Source organism: Leucopleurus acutus (genome assembly GCF_964270905.1).
Source record: "Leucopleurus acutus genome assembly, chromosome: 1".
Classification (NCBI taxonomy): Eukaryota; Metazoa; Chordata; class Mammalia; order Artiodactyla; family Delphinidae; genus Leucopleurus; species Leucopleurus acutus.
In genome coordinates this window covers 65,964,543-65,982,265 of record NC_139142.1, presented here as the reverse complement: position 1 = coordinate 65,982,265, position 17,723 = coordinate 65,964,543, and the positions used below count along the sequence as shown (strand labels likewise).

The window sequence follows — 17,723 nt, the reverse complement described above, 5'->3', positions numbered from 1 at the left end:
CTTTGTTATCCAGTTAGTTCACTGTTGTCTTTTCAGTAAATATCCATTAAGTAGCCCAGTTGTTCTTTTATGCAGTTTAGGTAAAGAATGTTAAACTTGGTGCTAAGTGCAAATATTCAGTTTGATCACGTTAAGATTTGTAAAAATTTTTACTTAATGAAAGAGAGTTAAGAGCATTGGGTGGGACTGCCCTACTTTCTTATGCTGCTAGTTATTGTATATACTGCTACCAGATAAATATTTGTAAGTCACCAGTCTGATCACATCATTTTTAATAAATCTTCAATAGCTTCCTTGGTTCTAAGAATCAAATTTTAAAAACAGAACTTAGTATTTATTAAGCATTTTTTTCTTTGCTAGGCACTTAACATTAAAGATTAACATTTTCTTTAACATTAAAGAAAAAATTAGTTCTTAAATTTGTATAGATAGGCAGCCCTATTTTATAGATGGGGGAACCATGTCTCAAGAGGTTTAGGGCTTTACTATTGTCATAAACTAGTAAATACTAGGAGTTGAATTTGAAATCAGTTCTATTTACTCATGGTGTTCTACTACTTATGTTGCTCCTTCAACATGACAATATATTTATTACCGAATTGAAGATAATGAACATTTTGCTTGAATATCAGATGGCTGATATTGTTAAAAGTAATATTTGGTTGAGGCTGATAGGATAAACTTAGAGAATACAAAAATAAATCTGAAACTTTATTTTAAAATATTGTACTAGAAATATTAGAATTTAAATTTCAAGAATAATTTCTCTTTACCATTAGTTGTTAGTATAGCAGATGTGCAGCACAACCTAAATAGATGTTTACTTGCAATTTTGAGGGTAGTGGAGAAGCCACATATTGGGGGCAGGTAGTGGTTCTTTATTTTTTTCCTCATGGTCTTTTTATTCTTTTATTTTGTCTGGATTGAAGATAATTTTCACATATGTTGATGTACATGACTGGATATTTTCCTTGTGAAATTTTGATGTGGTAGAAATGATGATGTATTGCTTTTCCTTCAACCTCAAAAGAATGTGAAGAATCTCCAAATGATACCTTTGTAAGAGACTGATTCATTGCTTCCACACAAATAACCTAAATTAAATTACATGCAATTCTTAAAGTTTATTTGATGTTGTTGGTATATCAAATAATTCTAAAAGATTTTCTCAAATACATAATCGTAAAATTCTTTAGCTTTGTGCTGCTCAAAATGTGATCTCTGAGCTCTTTGTAAATACTCAGAGGGAATAAATACAGAAATCAAAAACATTTAGAAACAATTTGACAGTAATTTTGTATCTCTTGAATCTAATAAGAAACTGGGACCTAGATTTTTTAAACATTTCATTCATTGTATTTTTAAAAATTGACTTACAGATATGAAATAAAAGGTCCTTAGATCGTTTGAGTAGCATTGATCTAGTTAAATGCTGTCATTATTTGTATTAACTGTTCATTTATATTTCCTTGTTTAAGTATATGAATATCCTTAATTGCTTTTAGATATAAAATTTGATAGATTTCACAGGAGTATGTTGAAACTTATTGAAAATTTTTTTTAATTCTAAAATCTTGCTAAATTCATATGAAATTCCATTTTAGGGAATAAGTTTTGAGGAACCATGTTACAGAAAGCAGATAGTTTTTTAAAGTTGTGAGAGAGTTGTTCATGCAACTAGTATGTTTTAGTTATCGTCAAACATAGCCAGCCTCCAGTCAGAAAAGGCAGGAAAATTGAGGGAGGGGAAAAGACTAGTTGTTTCCTCAAACTCATAGGAAGAAGTAGAAACAAAATGCACATTTGGTTAAGAGGGTTTTATTTTAAAGTTTGTAAGATCACATTAAAATTTGTATTTAGTTTTTCTTGTTGTTAGATTTGCCTTAAATTTTGAGGTCATCTTGCATTTATAACAGTAAATCATAAACTGTCTTTGGTGATTTCTTAAAATACATGTAACATTGTTAACTTGCCTGGTGCTTTGTTATGAACATCTTTAATATGTATATAATTCGACATGTGTAATTCATGATTAAGATTTGTCCTTTTTCTCTTTCTAGGAAGATGATCCATATGATCTTGAAGACCTTTCTGCACAGAAATGAGGGAAATACAAAGAACCAAATATCGTTCTGAAATTCGGGATCTGTATTTTGAGATGATTTTATTTTCAGAATGAGAAGTATATCTGGTTATCTTTATGAATGTAGAGACATGACAAGAGAGTTATGATGGCAAAAAACAAAGAGCCTCGCCCCCCATCCTATACCATCAGTGTAGTTGGACTCTCTGGGACTGAAAAAGACAAAGGTAACTGTGGAGTTGGAAAGTCTTGTTTGTGCAATAGATATGTACGCTCAAAAGCAGATGAATATTATCCAGAGCATACTTCTGTGCTTAGCACCATTGACTTTGGAGGACGAGTAGTAAACAATGATCATTTTTTGTACTGGGGTGACATAACACAAAGTGGTGAAGATGGAGTAGAATGCAAAATTCATGTCATTGAACAAACTGAGTTCATTGATGACCAGACTTTCTTGCCTCATCGGAGTACGAATTTGCAACCATATATAAAACGTGCAGCTGCCTCTAAATTGCAGTCAGCAGAAAAACTGATGTACATTTGCACTGATCAACTAGGCTTGGAGCAAGACTTTGAACAGAAGCAAATGCCTGAAGGGAAGCTCAATGTAGATGGATTTTTATTGTGCATTGACGTAAGTCAGGGATGCAATAGGAAGTTTGATGATCAACTTAAATTTGTAAATAACCTTTTTGTCCAACTATCAAAATCAAAAAAACCTGTAATAATAGCAGCAACTAAATGTGATGAATGTGTGGATCATTATCTTAGAGAAGTTCAGGCATTTGCTTCAAACAAAAAGAACCTTCTTGTAGTGGAAACATCTGCACGATTTAATGTCAACATTGAGACGTGTTTCACTGCACTGGTACAAATGCTGGATAAAACTCGTGGCAAGCCTAAAATTATTCCCTATCTGGATGCTTATAAAACGCAGAGACAGCTTGTTGTCACAGCAACAGATAAGTTTGAAAAACTTGTGCAGACTGTGAGAGATTATCATGCAACTTGGAAAACTGTTAGTAACAAATTGAAAAATCATCCTGATTATGAGGAATACATCAACTTAGAGGGAACAAGAAAGGCCAGAAATACATTCTCAAAACATATAGAACAACTTAAACAGGAACATATAAGAAAAAGAAGAGAAGAATATATAAATACTTTACCAAGAGCTTTTAACACTCTTTTGCCAAACCTAGAAGAGATTGAACATTTGAATTGGTCAGAAGCTTTGAAGTTAATGGAAAAGAGAGCAGATTTTCAGTTATGTTTTGTGGTGCTAGAAAAAACACCTTGGGATGAAACTGACCATATAGACAAAATTAATGATAGACGGATCCCATTTGACCTCCTGAGCACTTTAGAAGCTGAAAAAGTCTATCAGAACCATGTACAACATCTAATATCGGAGAAGAGGAGAGTAGAAATGAAGGAAAAATTCAAGAAGACTTTGGAAAAAATTCAGTTTATTTCACCTGGGCAGCCATGGGAGGAAGTTATGTGCTTTGTTATGGAGGATGAAGCCTTCAAATATATCACTGAGGCTGATAGCAAAGAGGTGTATGGTAGGCATCAGCGAGAAATAGTTGAAAAAGCCAAAGAAGAGTTTCAGGAAATGCTTTTTGAACATTCTGAACTTTTTTATGATTTAGATCTTAATGCAACACCTAGTTCAGATAAAATGAGTGAAATTCATACAGTTTTGAGTGAAGAACCTAGATACAAAGCTTTACAGAAACTTGCACCTGATAGGGAGTCTCTTCTACTTAAGCATATAGGATTTGTTTATCATCCCACTAAAGAAACATGTCTTAGTGGCCAAAACTGTACAGACATTAAAGTAGAGCAGTTACTTGCCAGCAGTCTTTTGCAGTTGGATCATGGCCGCTTACGGTTGTATCATGATAGTACCAATATAGATAAAGTTAACCTTTTCATTTTAGGGAAGGATGGCCTTTCCCAAGAACTAGCAAATGAGATAAGGACACAATCCACTGATGATGAGTATGCCTTAGATGGAAAAATTTATGAACTTGATCTTCGGCCTGTTGATGCCAAGTCGCCTTACTTTTTGAGTCAGTTATGGACTGCTGCCTTTAAACCACATGGGTGCTTCTGTGTATTTAATTCCATTGAGTCACTGAATTTTATTGGGGAATTTATCGGAAAAATAAGAACGGAAGCTTCTCAGATCAGAAAAGATAAGTATATGGCTAACCTTCCATTTACATTAATTCTGGCTAATCAGAGAGATTCTATTAGTAAGAATCTACCAATTCTCAGGCACCAAGGGCAACAGTTGGCAAACAAGTTACAATGTCCTTTTGTAGATGTACCTGCTGGTACATATCCTCGTAAATTTAATGAAACCCAAATAAAGCAAGCTCTAAGAGGAGTATTAGAATCAGTTAAACATAATTTAGATGTGGTGAGCCCAGTTCCCACCAATAAGGATGTATCAGAAGCTGACTTGAGAATTGTCATGTGTGCCATGTGTGGTGATCCATTTAGTGTGGATCTTATTCTTTCACCCTTCCTTGATTCTCATTCTTGCAGTGCTGCTCAAGCTGGACAGAATAATTCCCTAATGCTTGATAAAATCATTGGTGAAAAAAGGAGGCGAATACAGATCACAATATTATCATACCATTCCTCAATTGGAGTAAGGAAAGATGAACTGGTTCATGGGTATATATTAGTTTATTCTGCCAAACGGAAAGCATCAATGGGAATGCTTCGAGCATTTCTGTCAGAAGTTCAGGACACCATTCCTGTACAGCTGGTGGCAGTTACTGACAGCCAAGCAGACTTTTTTGAAAATGAAGCCATCAAAGAGTTAATGACTGAAGGAGAACACATTGCAACTGAGATCACTGCTAAATTTACAGCACTGTATTCTTTATCTCAGTATCATCGGCAAACTGAGGTGTTTACACTGTTTTTCAGTGATGTTCTAGAGAAAAAAAATATGATAGAAAATTCCTATTTATCTGATAATACAAGGGAATCAACCCATCAAAGTGAAGATGTTTTCCTGCCATCTCCCAGAGACTGTTTTCCCTATAACAACTACCCTGATTCAGATGATGATACAGAAGCACCACCTCCTTATAGTCCAATTGGGGATGATGTACAGTTGCTTCCAACGCCTAGTGACCGTTCCAGATATAGATTAGATTTGGAAGGAAATGAATATCCTGTTCACAGCACACCAAACTGTCATGACCATGAACGTAACCATAAAGTGCCTCCACCTATTAAACCTAAACCAGTTGTACCTAAGACAAATGTGAAAAAGTTGGATCCAAACCTTTTAAAAACAATTGAAGCTGGTATTGGTAAAAATCCAAGAAAACAGACCTCCCGGGTGCCTTTGGCACATCCTGAAGATATGGATCCTTCAGATAACTATTCAGAACCCATTGACACAATTTTCAAACAGAAGGGCTATTCTGATGAGATATATGTTGTCCCAGATGATAGTCAGAATCGCATTATTAAAATTCGAAACTCATTTGTGAATAACACCCAAGGAGATGAGGAAAATGGATTTTCTGATAGAATCTCAAAAAGTCATGGGGAACGGAGACCTTCAAAATACAAATACAAATCTAAAACCCTATTTAGTAAAGCCAAGTCATACTACAGAAGAACGCATTCAGATGCAAGTGATGATGAAGCTTTCACCACTTCTAAAACAAAAAGAAAAGGAAGACATCGTGGAAGTGAAGAAGATCCACTTCTTTCTCCTGTTGAAACTTGGAAAGGTGGTATTGATAATCCTGCAATCACTTCAGACCAGGAGTTAGATGATAAGAAAATGAAGAAGAAAACCCACAAAGTAAAAGAAGATAAAAAGGTAAGTTTAATTTATGGTTCATAATGTTTCTAAAGATGTTTGCTTTTGACTTTTAAAAAATTATTTTTTAAGAGAATGGATTTGACATCAATGAGAACTTAGGCTGCCTGTGTCATTCAGTAAATAAAATTGACAGCTCTTTTAAATTTTCTGAGTATTTTGTGAGGGCAGATTATTTTTTGTTACTTATTACATTTTATTTACTTGAGCTTTATCTTATTTGGGGTGGAAGTTTGATTTCATATTCTTCAGCATAAAAGTTCTAGCTGAATATGTGTGTTCTCTCTGCAGAAACTCAGATATAAAGTGATTTTGTTCATTTTTTCTGTTTGTCTGTAAGCATCCCATTTGTCTGTTTTTCCCTTTTGATCTACCATTTTGCAATATTAATTTGATACATTGACATAGCTTGTTTTATTGTGCTTTGCTTTTTGCGCTTCTCAGATACTGCATTTTTTACAAATTGAAGGTTTCTAGCAACCCTGCAACAAGCAAGTCTTCATCAGCACCATTTTTCCAATAGCATTTGCTTACTTCTTACTTGCTTCCATGTTACATTTTGGTAATTCTTGCAATATTCCAAACTTTTAGATTATTATATTTGTTATGGTGATCAGTGATCTTTGATGTTGCTGTTGCAAAAAGATTACAGCTCACTGTCGGCTCAGATGATGGTTAACGTTTTTTAGACTAGAAAACTATAGACAAAGATCTGGCAAGATTGATCAGATAAAAAGAGAAGGCATAAATCCTGAGAATGAAAAGGGGAATATAATTACAGATAGATCAGGTTAATAAGATAGTAGAGAATACTATCAACAATTTTATGTCAACAAATTTGAAAGTTTAAACAAAGTTAAACTCCTTGACAAGAAAGCTTAGAATAATCCTGTAACTATTAAATAAATTATGAAGTAATAGTTACATCTTACCACAAAAATACCAGGCCCAGGTAATTTTACAGGAGACTTTTTAGGGAACAGATCATTCCAGTGTTCTACAAATCCAGAAAATAGAAGAGGAGAATACATTCTTTAATTCATTATCTGAAGTTATCTATTCTTAATTCCAGAACCAGTCACAGGTAATATTAGAAAAGAAAATTATAGTCCCATTTTACTTATGAGTGCACATGCAAAAATTCTAAATAAAGTTCAGGTCTACAGACCCTTAACTGCAATTTTGAAATCCAATAACCTCTGAAAACCAAAAGTTTGTTTAGAACTTGGCAGCGTAATCTGATTTACCCTGTTCTTGGTGGGAAAACCTGACTTGAACTAATGTGTGAGGCTACATATAAGCATTGTCTTATTTAGAGTGAATATCCATATAGTTCACTGCAAGTGTATTAATGTATTTGAATACAGGTACTGACCCACAGTTTGTTGGGGTTGTTACCTAATACACGTTTTTTGTACTGTACAGTAGGGATGATGACTAAAATTTTCTGAATTCTAAAATATCTTACCCTAAGGGTTTTACATAGGGATTGTGAATGTATAATACCAAAAGAAAAAATCCAACAATATATATAAAAAGCACTTGATAAAATTTAATTCATGAGAAAGCTACTAAATTATGAACAGATGAGAACTTACTTGAGAAAAGGTATCTATAAATATGCAAACAAGTAAGCATCATCCTAATTAGGGAAATGGATTCCCTTTTCAACCAGAAACAAGACAGAATGTACACACCATCACCACTTACAGTTGGTATTATACAGAGATCCTAGTTAAAGCAGTAAGATAAGAAAAAAAATTAAAAGGATGAGTATTGGAAAGGAAGAAACAAAATTGTCACTCTTGGCTGATGATATGATTGCCTATGTAAAAGCCAAAAGGGATCTACAGATAAATTATTAGTATTAATAAAAGAGCAAAACAGCTCCATATAAGATCAGTAATCGTCCGTTGCATCTCTATACATCAGCAGTAAACAACTAGAAAAAATAATCAGAGAAGACACCATTTTTAAAAGCATGGCAGATTATCAAGTGCCTGGGAGTAATTGTAACATCATGTGCAAACCTCCGTGTGGAAAAGTATAAAACTTTATTGTAAGACATTAAAGAAGATCTAAGTAAATGGGGTCACTATTGCCTTCCTATCCATGAATATGGCTTATCACAAAGAAGTTATTGCTGTTCAGACTTATCTCTAGATTCAGTGTTGTTTCATTCAAAGTGTCAAAGATTTTTCAAGAAATTCTGCACTGATTCTAATACAAATATGGAAGAGTAAATAGTAAAACCAAATATTGAATAGCCAGGACACTTCTGAAGAAGAAAGGCAGAGGTAGAGTGGTGATGATACATGTGCTTATTGTATCAGATAACGTAAAACTTTAGTATTTAACATAATGTGTTATTGGCTCAGAGACAGGCACATTTACCAGTAAAACAGAACAAAGTGCTCCCAAATACACAGACCTCTGACTTGGAGCTGTCCTTCCAAGCCAAGTGAGGCTGTTGAACACTTGAAATGTGGCTAATCTGAATTGGGATATACTGGTCTACAGGGTGAATAAAGGCTTCCCTGAGACTTGTCATTTTGTCAGATCTGATAGATGAATTGGACTTAAGTAGGGGAGTGGTTGGGTGGATGGAAGAATATTTAATGCTGAATGAATAGAATGTGCATATTCTTAAAGGAGGTCACTGTGGCTAGTCATTGATCTAAAGCCGTCGTTGGCAAACTTTCTGTAAAGAGCAAGATAATAAATATTTGAGACTTTGAAGGTAATACCTCCTGTATTATAATTGCTCAGATCTGCTATAAAAAAAAGCAGGCATGGACAACATGTAAGTGAATGAGTATGGCTTCTTTTTATTTATTTATTTATTTATGGCTGCGTTGGGTCTTTGTTGCTGCGTGCGGGCTTTTCTCTAGTTGTGAGTGAGGGCTTCTCTTGTTGCAGAGCACGGGCTCTAGGCACGCGGGCTCTAGAGCGCAGGCTCAGTGGTTGTGGCACAGAGGCTTAGTTGCTCCTCAGGATGTGGGATCTTCCCAGGCCAGGGCACGAACCCACGTCCCCTGCATCTGCAGGTGGATTCTTAGCCGCTGCGCCACCAGGGAAGTCCAGTATGGCTATTTTTAAAAACAGGCAGCAGGGTGGATTGGTCCCCTAGGCCATAATTTGCTGATACCTGATCTATGGGAGAGAATAATACAAGGAGAGATTTGAGGCTAGGGACTAGATGCAGACCTTTTTAGCACTGTTAGGAATTTTTGTTATTTAGCCTAAGAGTATATTGAAATTAACAGAGTTAGTGGATCCGAAATCACTGGGTTTCTGTATGGAGTATGGGTTGAGTGATACAGAAGACCAGTAGGCATTTACAGTAGTCTAAGCGAATCATGATAAAAGCTTTGAATAGTTGGAGTGGGGAGGGAGAGTGGTTTCAATGGATAGAATGGGATGGATTTGAGAAATACTTAAAATACATAAGATTTGATAATGTATTGCATATGTGGGGGAAGAGTAAAGATGATGAAAGAGATAGGAAAGATATCTCCTTGGTTTCTAGCTTGTGCGGCTTAATCAGTGATGATGCTGTTCCTGACGTAGAGCATTGGAAATTTGCCAGGTTTGGAGTGGAGGGATGGAAATGAAAACTTTTAGAGTTCAAGTGGAGATATCAAATAGGCAGTTAGATATATAGGTCCTCAGAGAAGAGGTCTGAGTTGGAGATATGTATTTAGGAGACAATGAAGTAGAGATGGCAGTAGATGAAATGATCTAGGGAGTGAATACAGAGGAGTGCCTAACACAGCCTAGACCAATGTTGAATGGCCAAGGAGCAGAGAGGATCCTTAAAGGTAGGGAGAGTAAAAATAGACCACTTACCCTTTCTTAGCTCATTCCCTCACCTGTAAATTAGGAATGATAATGTTTCGCTTGGAATTGTGGTAGAAATTAGAACTGTGTGTCTCAAGTGCCTGACATACAGCAGTGTTCAATAAATGCTATTATAGTGTGCTTCAGGCCTGAAATATCCCAGTATACTCTGTCTGTATTTCAGAATAGTCCTTTGACCCATTTGCTGGATTAGTCTCCTGACTCATTTTTAAATTAAATACTCCTGTGATTTTTGATCCTGAATTTATGTACTACTTCTTCTTCTTTTTTTTTTTTTTTTTCTCTAAGAGAAAAGTTCATTCTTTTTACCTTCATTCTTTGATTCCAACATGGGAGCTATAGTCTAGGAATATTTTCTCAGGTTCCTTGACATTGGAAGATTATAACTTTTGGGCATTAGTGGCATCTAAGGAAGGCTCAAAGATCTGTTTCTCTTAATGTGGGCTTTAGTTGTCATTCCTTCCAAGCAGAGAAGGCTTTATGCTTAATTATCTTTTGTTCTATACCCCAAAATGAGTTTAGTGTTAGTTGTGGGAACAAAACCTCTAAGATATTTCTTGATTTGCAAGGATTTTCTTAAGTCATAACCCGTTATAGACATAAATATTTCTGTGTAAAGGAAATCTTGCAAAAGAATACCTACTTTATAAGTTATTTTGATTTTCTAGTCTATTGCAGTGGAAAAGGGGTGCTGGTTGTGACCTACTGAATTGACTTTAACTTAACAGGTGCTTGAAAAATAGTGCTTAAGAGAATGAACTGAATGAGAAAATTTGAGTTAATATTGATAAAATTGCCAGTTTTTAACATCCATTCAATGAGATATACTTGTGTTTTAACTAGTTTGTTTTTTCTTCAGTATCCATTTCAGTGCTGTCAGCTTGATTCAGATAGTAAATAGTAGAATACTTTGTGAATTTTGTGGTGCATTAGAATAAGCTGGTATTCTAATGATTTTTCTTTTTGAGCTTTTCTTTAAAATTGTTTTCCTGTCTTATTTCCAGGTCATGAATCTTTTCATCCTCTTATTTATATTAGCAACTACCAACTCCTATTTTACTCTCAAATATTCCATCCAGTCCTTATTATTTTCTCTGTGTTTTATTGGTCCCTTCTTATTAAACCCCTCTATCAAATAGTATCTTAGAAGATTCTGCTGCTTTAGCCATTATACTAGGGTTTGGAGCCTGTTTAGGGAAGAATACCAAAATAGGTATGTTTTCTTCAAAAAACTGAAGAGATATCTATATGTATATATTGAGTCGAAGATGTTAATTTAGTATTAGTAGATAGTGAACTGATACCAAGCTATTAATAGGGTAGATCCTTTAAAGTATAGTAAATCTTAAGTTTAGAATTATTTGACTTCTGACTTCTAGAACCTACAGTCTTTATTAAGTAAAATGCCTTTTGAAAACACTGTCAACCAGACAGTGGTGACCAGAATTTTCTCTTGATTTATAGATTGTTCATTCCAGATATAAAAGTAATGAAGTATATGAAAGTATGTCTGTGGTGAACTGCTGTTTGTCTGTATCAAAATGTATAAGTTGTAGGGTAAGTTTGCTTTTTATTTTTAGTGTATATCACTTAACCTCTTGACAGTCACTTAACTGACTGTCAGTGTTCACATCTGAGGTTCTTGGAAGAGTTATAATTAAGGCTAAATAAAAATTGGATGGGGCTTCCCTGGTGGCACAGTGGTTGAGAGTCCGCCTGCCGATGCAGGGGACACGGGTTCGTGCCTGGTCTGGGAAAATCCCACATGCCGCGGAGCGGCTGGGCCCGTGAGCCATGGCCACTGAGCCTGCGCGTCCGGAGCCTGTGCTCCGCAACGGGAGAGGCCACAACAGTGAGAGGCCCGCGTTCCGCAAAAAAAAAAAAAAAAATTGGATGATTAAAGAGCTTACTGTAGGAAGAGCAATACTTACAGATCAGATACAGATAGAGTAGTTTGCACTTTGTTTAATGAGCTAAGTCATTTAACAAAGTCTTGAACTGCTCGACAGTTTCAGGTTTTCTATTTTTCACCTATTTTTTGGGGAGTACCTTGGTTAGATTTCTGGGCAGTTGATAATAGGGTGCCCATTATATATGTTATTACTTTGCAGACACTTCCTTAGGGGAGAGAGTGAGGGTCACTTTTATAAAGGAAGTATGATCAGAAGAATGAGAAAACTGCTTTCCCAAATTCCTCAGCCAGCATCTTTTCCAGCCTCATTGACATGAGTTGGGTCTTATATCCATTCCTGACCAGTAAAGTCTGGCCAGAGGTGGAGAATTATGCTATTGAATGTAGGCCTGAGCCTTTAGAGCTCTTGGCGAGGTTGGCTTCCCCCAAATTAGGGTAATTTCTAAGGGATGAAAACTGCAGTGTCTAATGCAGGCTAGATTTATATGTTGTTTATAGTTGATCTCCATGGCCTAGCATAGTATGTTGTACTATGATCAGTTTGAAGTCAGTAGGAGTATATAGGTTTGTTTTTGTAGTGGTAATGAAAGAACGATTTATGGGTTTTTAAAAATAATTACATTTATTTTGACTCAAGGAAACTATTGTTTTATTCAACAAGCATCTTACTGAATGCCTTCTATGCCTGAACACTGTCCAAAGCTAAGGATACAGGGATGACTTGGTCATGGGCTCTGCTCTCAGACATTCAGTCTAGTACATTTGATTTTGGTGAAAATTAAACATATTTTATATTTTCATCAAGGTTAGTAAAACTTCTGGTTCTTTCATATCTCTCATTTCATTTGGAAAGCATTTATTTAGAAGTCTTAGTAACGATTTTTATTGCTTTCATATTGGCTAAATATGTTCTACATCTGACTGATTAGTTCTAAGGTGTTTCTGAAATTTCTTATAAAGTTAAAATTGGTTTCTTTAGTAGCATTTCTGGTGCTGGTGACATCAATTTATGGTATGATATAAGTGTGGATCTATAATGTGAATATTTCTGCCTACATTTCACTATTTGCTGTTTCTTTGAATTTGTTCTGTGCTGTTGGGTTGACCATGATCTGTTACTCTTCAAATTCAGAATGAAATGTAACGAGATGGTTAGTTTTTAAAGTATATTTTGACTGATGTGTTCTAATAAGACTCAGTTTAAATGATTGTGTCAGTGGTATGCTTGTTTTCACTAATTTAAAAGCAAATGTAAATGTCTTCAGTGTGGCTTTCTATTCAAACTTTGTGTTTTTACTTAGTTTTCATAACAGCATGTTGAATGTTTAGCAAAAACTGGCATAGCACAAATTACTGAAATTACTCTTTTGCAGCACATTCATTATATTAATTGTTAGACTATATTTAGTTAATATATAAAGGAGGCACTTTACCTCTATAACATAGAATACTGTGTTCTTACTATAATTTTATATCAATGGACAATTGTTACTATTCCAAGACTTATAAGTGAGTTTATAGGGTTGTCAATTTTATGTGCTCCAAAAATTTATATACTACAAATCATCCCACTCAAACCTAGAAGAGTTATTTCCACAGTAGTTATAGTTTTATGATTTTCAGCTCTGTAATGTTTTCTTGTCATCTCAGCGATGCGTTGAAAGAGTCCTCAATAGGGCTTAATCTATGACTGTGTTAAGAGAAACCTCAGCGGAAGGAGGACTGCTTTTTAAAAGTAGTAATATCTGATGTTTACAGTTCTTACAACAGAATATAAGGGTGTGACAAAAGAGATCTTGAGTTAATATCTAACTTTGTCCATATAAAGGTACACCTTGCATATGTTTGTGTATGTGTGTGTAGTTGTTTTGAGCTTTTTGGAAATTGTTCTTAGCCTTTGAAAATCTGAGGAAAGGTTTGGATATTTTAACTGGAAAAATGCACGTTCACAAAATTTTAGTGGCATTTTAAGGGTGTCATATATACTTTCTAAAGTATATATGGACTCTAGAATCTCTGTTGATGTAAGAGAAGAGAAGAACACACTTGAATTTGTCTCATTCTTTACTGATGCTCTGATTTGCAATCTTCAGAGTGACAGAAAGAACCTAACAGATGACATGGGAAGCAAAGGGAGAAATAATGGTTTTAAGAATGAAATGCTGGGTATAATATAAAACTTATTTTGATTTGAATACACTTGAAAAAATATTTTTAGGGAAGTTGGGAAGAAATCACTCATCGTTAACTTGAATAGCTAGATGTTTTGCTAGGACCCTCTCCAGGTGACTCCAGGTCTAATTTTTTGTTAGTAAAATTGTTAATGGCATTAATAAAATGCCTGCCAGGTAGATAATATATGTTGAAATGCTTTATAGGAAGGTGTCATCTTAGAGATGAATCAGTGCAAGAACCAGTTTGTCTGATACACGTATACAAGAACCCAGACCACATTTATTTGCCCTCAGTTATTTTCTCTTCCCTCTTTTCACCTAGTGTTAGGTTAAAGGGTCTGAAAGAGCATTCACAACATCCAGCACCTAACAGCTTTTAGAGAATTAAAAAAAAAAAAAAAAGGATTAAGTAGACCTTCATGGAGTACTGACTCTAAAGACTTCTTTTTTATGTTGATGTGTTATGCTATGGTGTAATACTTATTCTTCCCACATAAAGTAATCACTTTCTAGTAGTTTTATTGCTTTGTAGTTTAATAAGTTTTGTTTTTCTTACTACATTGTAAGCTTTTTGAAGGCAGTTATGATTATCATTCATCTTTGTGTACCGTACAGTAGTGATTCTCTATCTTGAATTATGTATTGACTTTTTTTTTTTAAAGTTAAAGTCTCAGACTTCCCAGGGCTATATCTGTAGCCATCTCCCAAACTTGAGTTCTTAGTCCTTGATTTTATTAGCCTAGTGCAATGGTTCTCAACCAGGGTCAATTTTGACCTGCAGGGAGCATCTGGCAATACCTGGAGACATTTTTGGCTGTCACAACTCAGGTGGGGAATTGCTACTGGTATCTGTTGGATTGAGGCCAAGGATGCTGCTAAACACCCTGCAATTCAAAATGTCAATAATACTGAAGTTGAGAAACCCTGTGTAGCCAAATGTGGTCTTTAATGAAATTCCTGTGAGATTCTAGAAGTCAGTCATACAAGGCTTGTTTGTAGTTGCTCATTAGGAAAGGCAGGTTTTTCCTCACAGGTCATAGATATTTCTTCCCTATCCTCACCATGATTGGGTAAGGATGTATTTTCAGGAAGGAGTTACTGTGGGTCAAAGCTACATGCTCTTGCTATTTAACTTGTCTGATCTTTATTCTGCTGTGAAACATGTTGTTTCCATTTCATTGTCACAGTCTTAGTTGAGGTTATCATAAATTCTTACTTGGATTATTGCAATGACCTTTTTTAAAAAAAATCTTTTTAATTTGAGGTAATTGTAGATGGACATACCATTGTAAGAAATAATGCAGAAAGATTCCATGGACCCTTTGCCCAGTTTTCCGCAAAGGTAACATCTTGCAAAACTAGTAAAATATCACAAATAGGGTATTGACATTAATGTGACCCGCAGATACTTTAGATTCCCCCAGGTTTGCTTGTATTTGTGACTGTGTGCACGCATGTGTGTGTGTGTGTGTGTGTACTCTGTGCAGATTTTCACACGTGTAGCTTTGTGTATCCTATCCTGCACAATACCTAGCATGATGTTATTATGCACATGGTAAATGCTCAGTTCTTACACACTGTTGAAAGTACATTACCTTATATCCAAATGAATTCACATAGAGTTGGCTATTTAATCCTTCTTGTAGTTTTATGATAAGAATCATTATTTTGTATGAATCCTGATTTTATTAGGTTCAGATGCTTAAGCTTAGATACATCTATATAATGACTCGCGTAGTAAAAAAAAATTAGGTATAATGAAACTGTTTGCATAACTGGTAAATAAACTAACAGTATTTCGTATGTTTATTAACAGAAATCTTATATGGTAAAGGCTTTCTCTGGTTCTTGTTTATAATTTTGTTTGCTGCTGTTAGTGTTGACTGAGCACCCACCATGTGCCAAGTTATAGGTACTAAAAAGGAAAAGTGGACAGTTTCTAGAGTATTTTGGAAGTCATACCAACAGGGCTTCTTATGCATTCACTGTGGAGAGTAAGGGAAAATCAAGGCTGATTCATAAATTTATGGTTTAAGCAACTGGGTAGATTTAGATTTACTGAGATAGTGAAGAAGGTTAAGGGTGAAAGGTTTCAGACCAGAGAGACTCAAGACATCTGTTTTGTGCTTTTTATATTATGTTTAAAATATCTATGTTGAAATCCCAGTGGAAGTATAAAAGTTAGATTATGAATCTGGTATTCAGAGGAAGACTTATCAGGTTATAAAAGGATTGAAAGTTATGAGTTTAGATAAATTCACGTAAGGACAGAGAATAGCTAGAGAAGAAGGGAGGGGCTCAGAAGTGAGTTTGGGTAGACCAGGAAGACTTGTTGGCAGGTGAAACCGATCCCACTACTGGGCATATACCCTGAGAAAACCATAATTCAAAAAGAGTCATGTACCACAATATTTATTGCAGCTCTATTTTCAATAGCCAGGACATGGAAGCAACCTAAGTATCCATTGACACATGAATGGATAAAGAAGATGTGGCACATATATATGATGGAATATTACTCAGCCATAAAAAGAAATGAAATTGGGTTATTTGTAGTGAGGTGGATGGACTAGAAACTGTCATACAGAGTGAAGTAAGCCAGAAAGAGAAAAACAAATACCGTATGCTAACACATATATATGGAATCTTTAAAAAAAAAAAGGGGGGGGGGTTATGCAGAACCTAGGGGCAGGGTGACAGGAATAAAGATGCAGACATAGAGAATGGACTTGAGGACACGGGGAGGGGGAAGGGTAAGCTGGGATGAAGTGAGAGAGTGGCATGGACTTATATATACTACCAGATGTAAAATAGATAGTGGGAAGCAGCCGCATAGCACAGGGAGATCAGCTCCGTTCTTTGTGACCATCTAGAGGGGTGGGATAGGGAGGATGGGAGGGAGACACAAGAGGGAGGAGATATGGGGATATTTATATATGTATAGCTGATTCACTTTGTTACAAAGCAGAAACTAACACACCATTGTAAAGCAGTTATACTCCAATGAAGATGTTAAAAAGAAAGAAAGAAAGAAAGAAAAATGAATCCCTGGTGAGAAAAGAGGAAAAACTGGTTAAGAGTAGTGACATGGGAGCCAAGAGAGCAAGTGTTTAAGGAGGAAGTGATCAAGAAAGAATGTTGCTGAGAGCTCAAGAGGAATGAAAAGTTTCTTTTTGATTTGATAGTGTGGAAGTATCTGATCTTGACAAGCAGTTTAGTGGAATGGGAGAGAAAGCCAGATGGAAGCAGGGTGAAGAATGAATGGATGTGAAAAGTAGAGATAGATGTAGATGACACCTTCAAGAAGTGTTTCTATGAAAGGGAGCAAGATTTGGGTCAGTAGCTAGAGTTCAATATGGGATCAAAAGAGGGTTTTGTTTTCATGTTTGTTTTTAAAGATGAGAGATATTATATTTGTATATTCATAAGAATGACCCAGGAGAGGGACAGGTTGATGCTATGAAAGAAGAGGCGAGGGGATATTGGCTTGTATGAACAGGGGATACTACAGTCATAGGAAGGAAAACATGAATCAGGGTAGAGATACATAGGTGGGTTGGTTGTAGGTGTAAATGAAGAAAAGGGAATTCCTATGTGTCTTTTCCAATGAAATGTGAGTTGAGGACATTAGGAAGAGAGAGGGTAGGTAGTACTTGTAGTTACATGAGTTTCTTTAATTGTACAACTTCTCAGAATTTTTTAGCATGCTGTGATATGTTGAGAATCTCTTGAGTGTGGGACAGAGTATATAGGGCGGGACCAGAGAAAACTCAAATTGGAAGCCATTGGGGAGAAATTTGATTTCCTATTTCTTTCCATTTTGAAAAG

General features: G+C 35.5%; 1 protein-coding gene across 2 annotated transcripts in view; it reads left to right on the top strand.

The window, feature by feature from the left end:
* The window catches only part of ARHGAP5 (Rho GTPase activating protein 5), a 73,829-nt gene that overhangs the window by 10,707 nt on the left and 45,399 nt on the right, over nt 1-17,723 (top strand). For both annotated transcript variants that reach the window (XM_082856022.1, XM_082856021.1), the window contains exon 2: nt 2,061-5,948. In XM_082856022.1, the coding sequence (XP_082712148.1) occupies nt 2,229-5,948 (3,720 nt within the window). In that variant the 5' untranslated portion in view covers nt 2,061-2,228. The remainder of the gene's footprint in view (nt 1-2,060; nt 5,949-17,723) is intronic.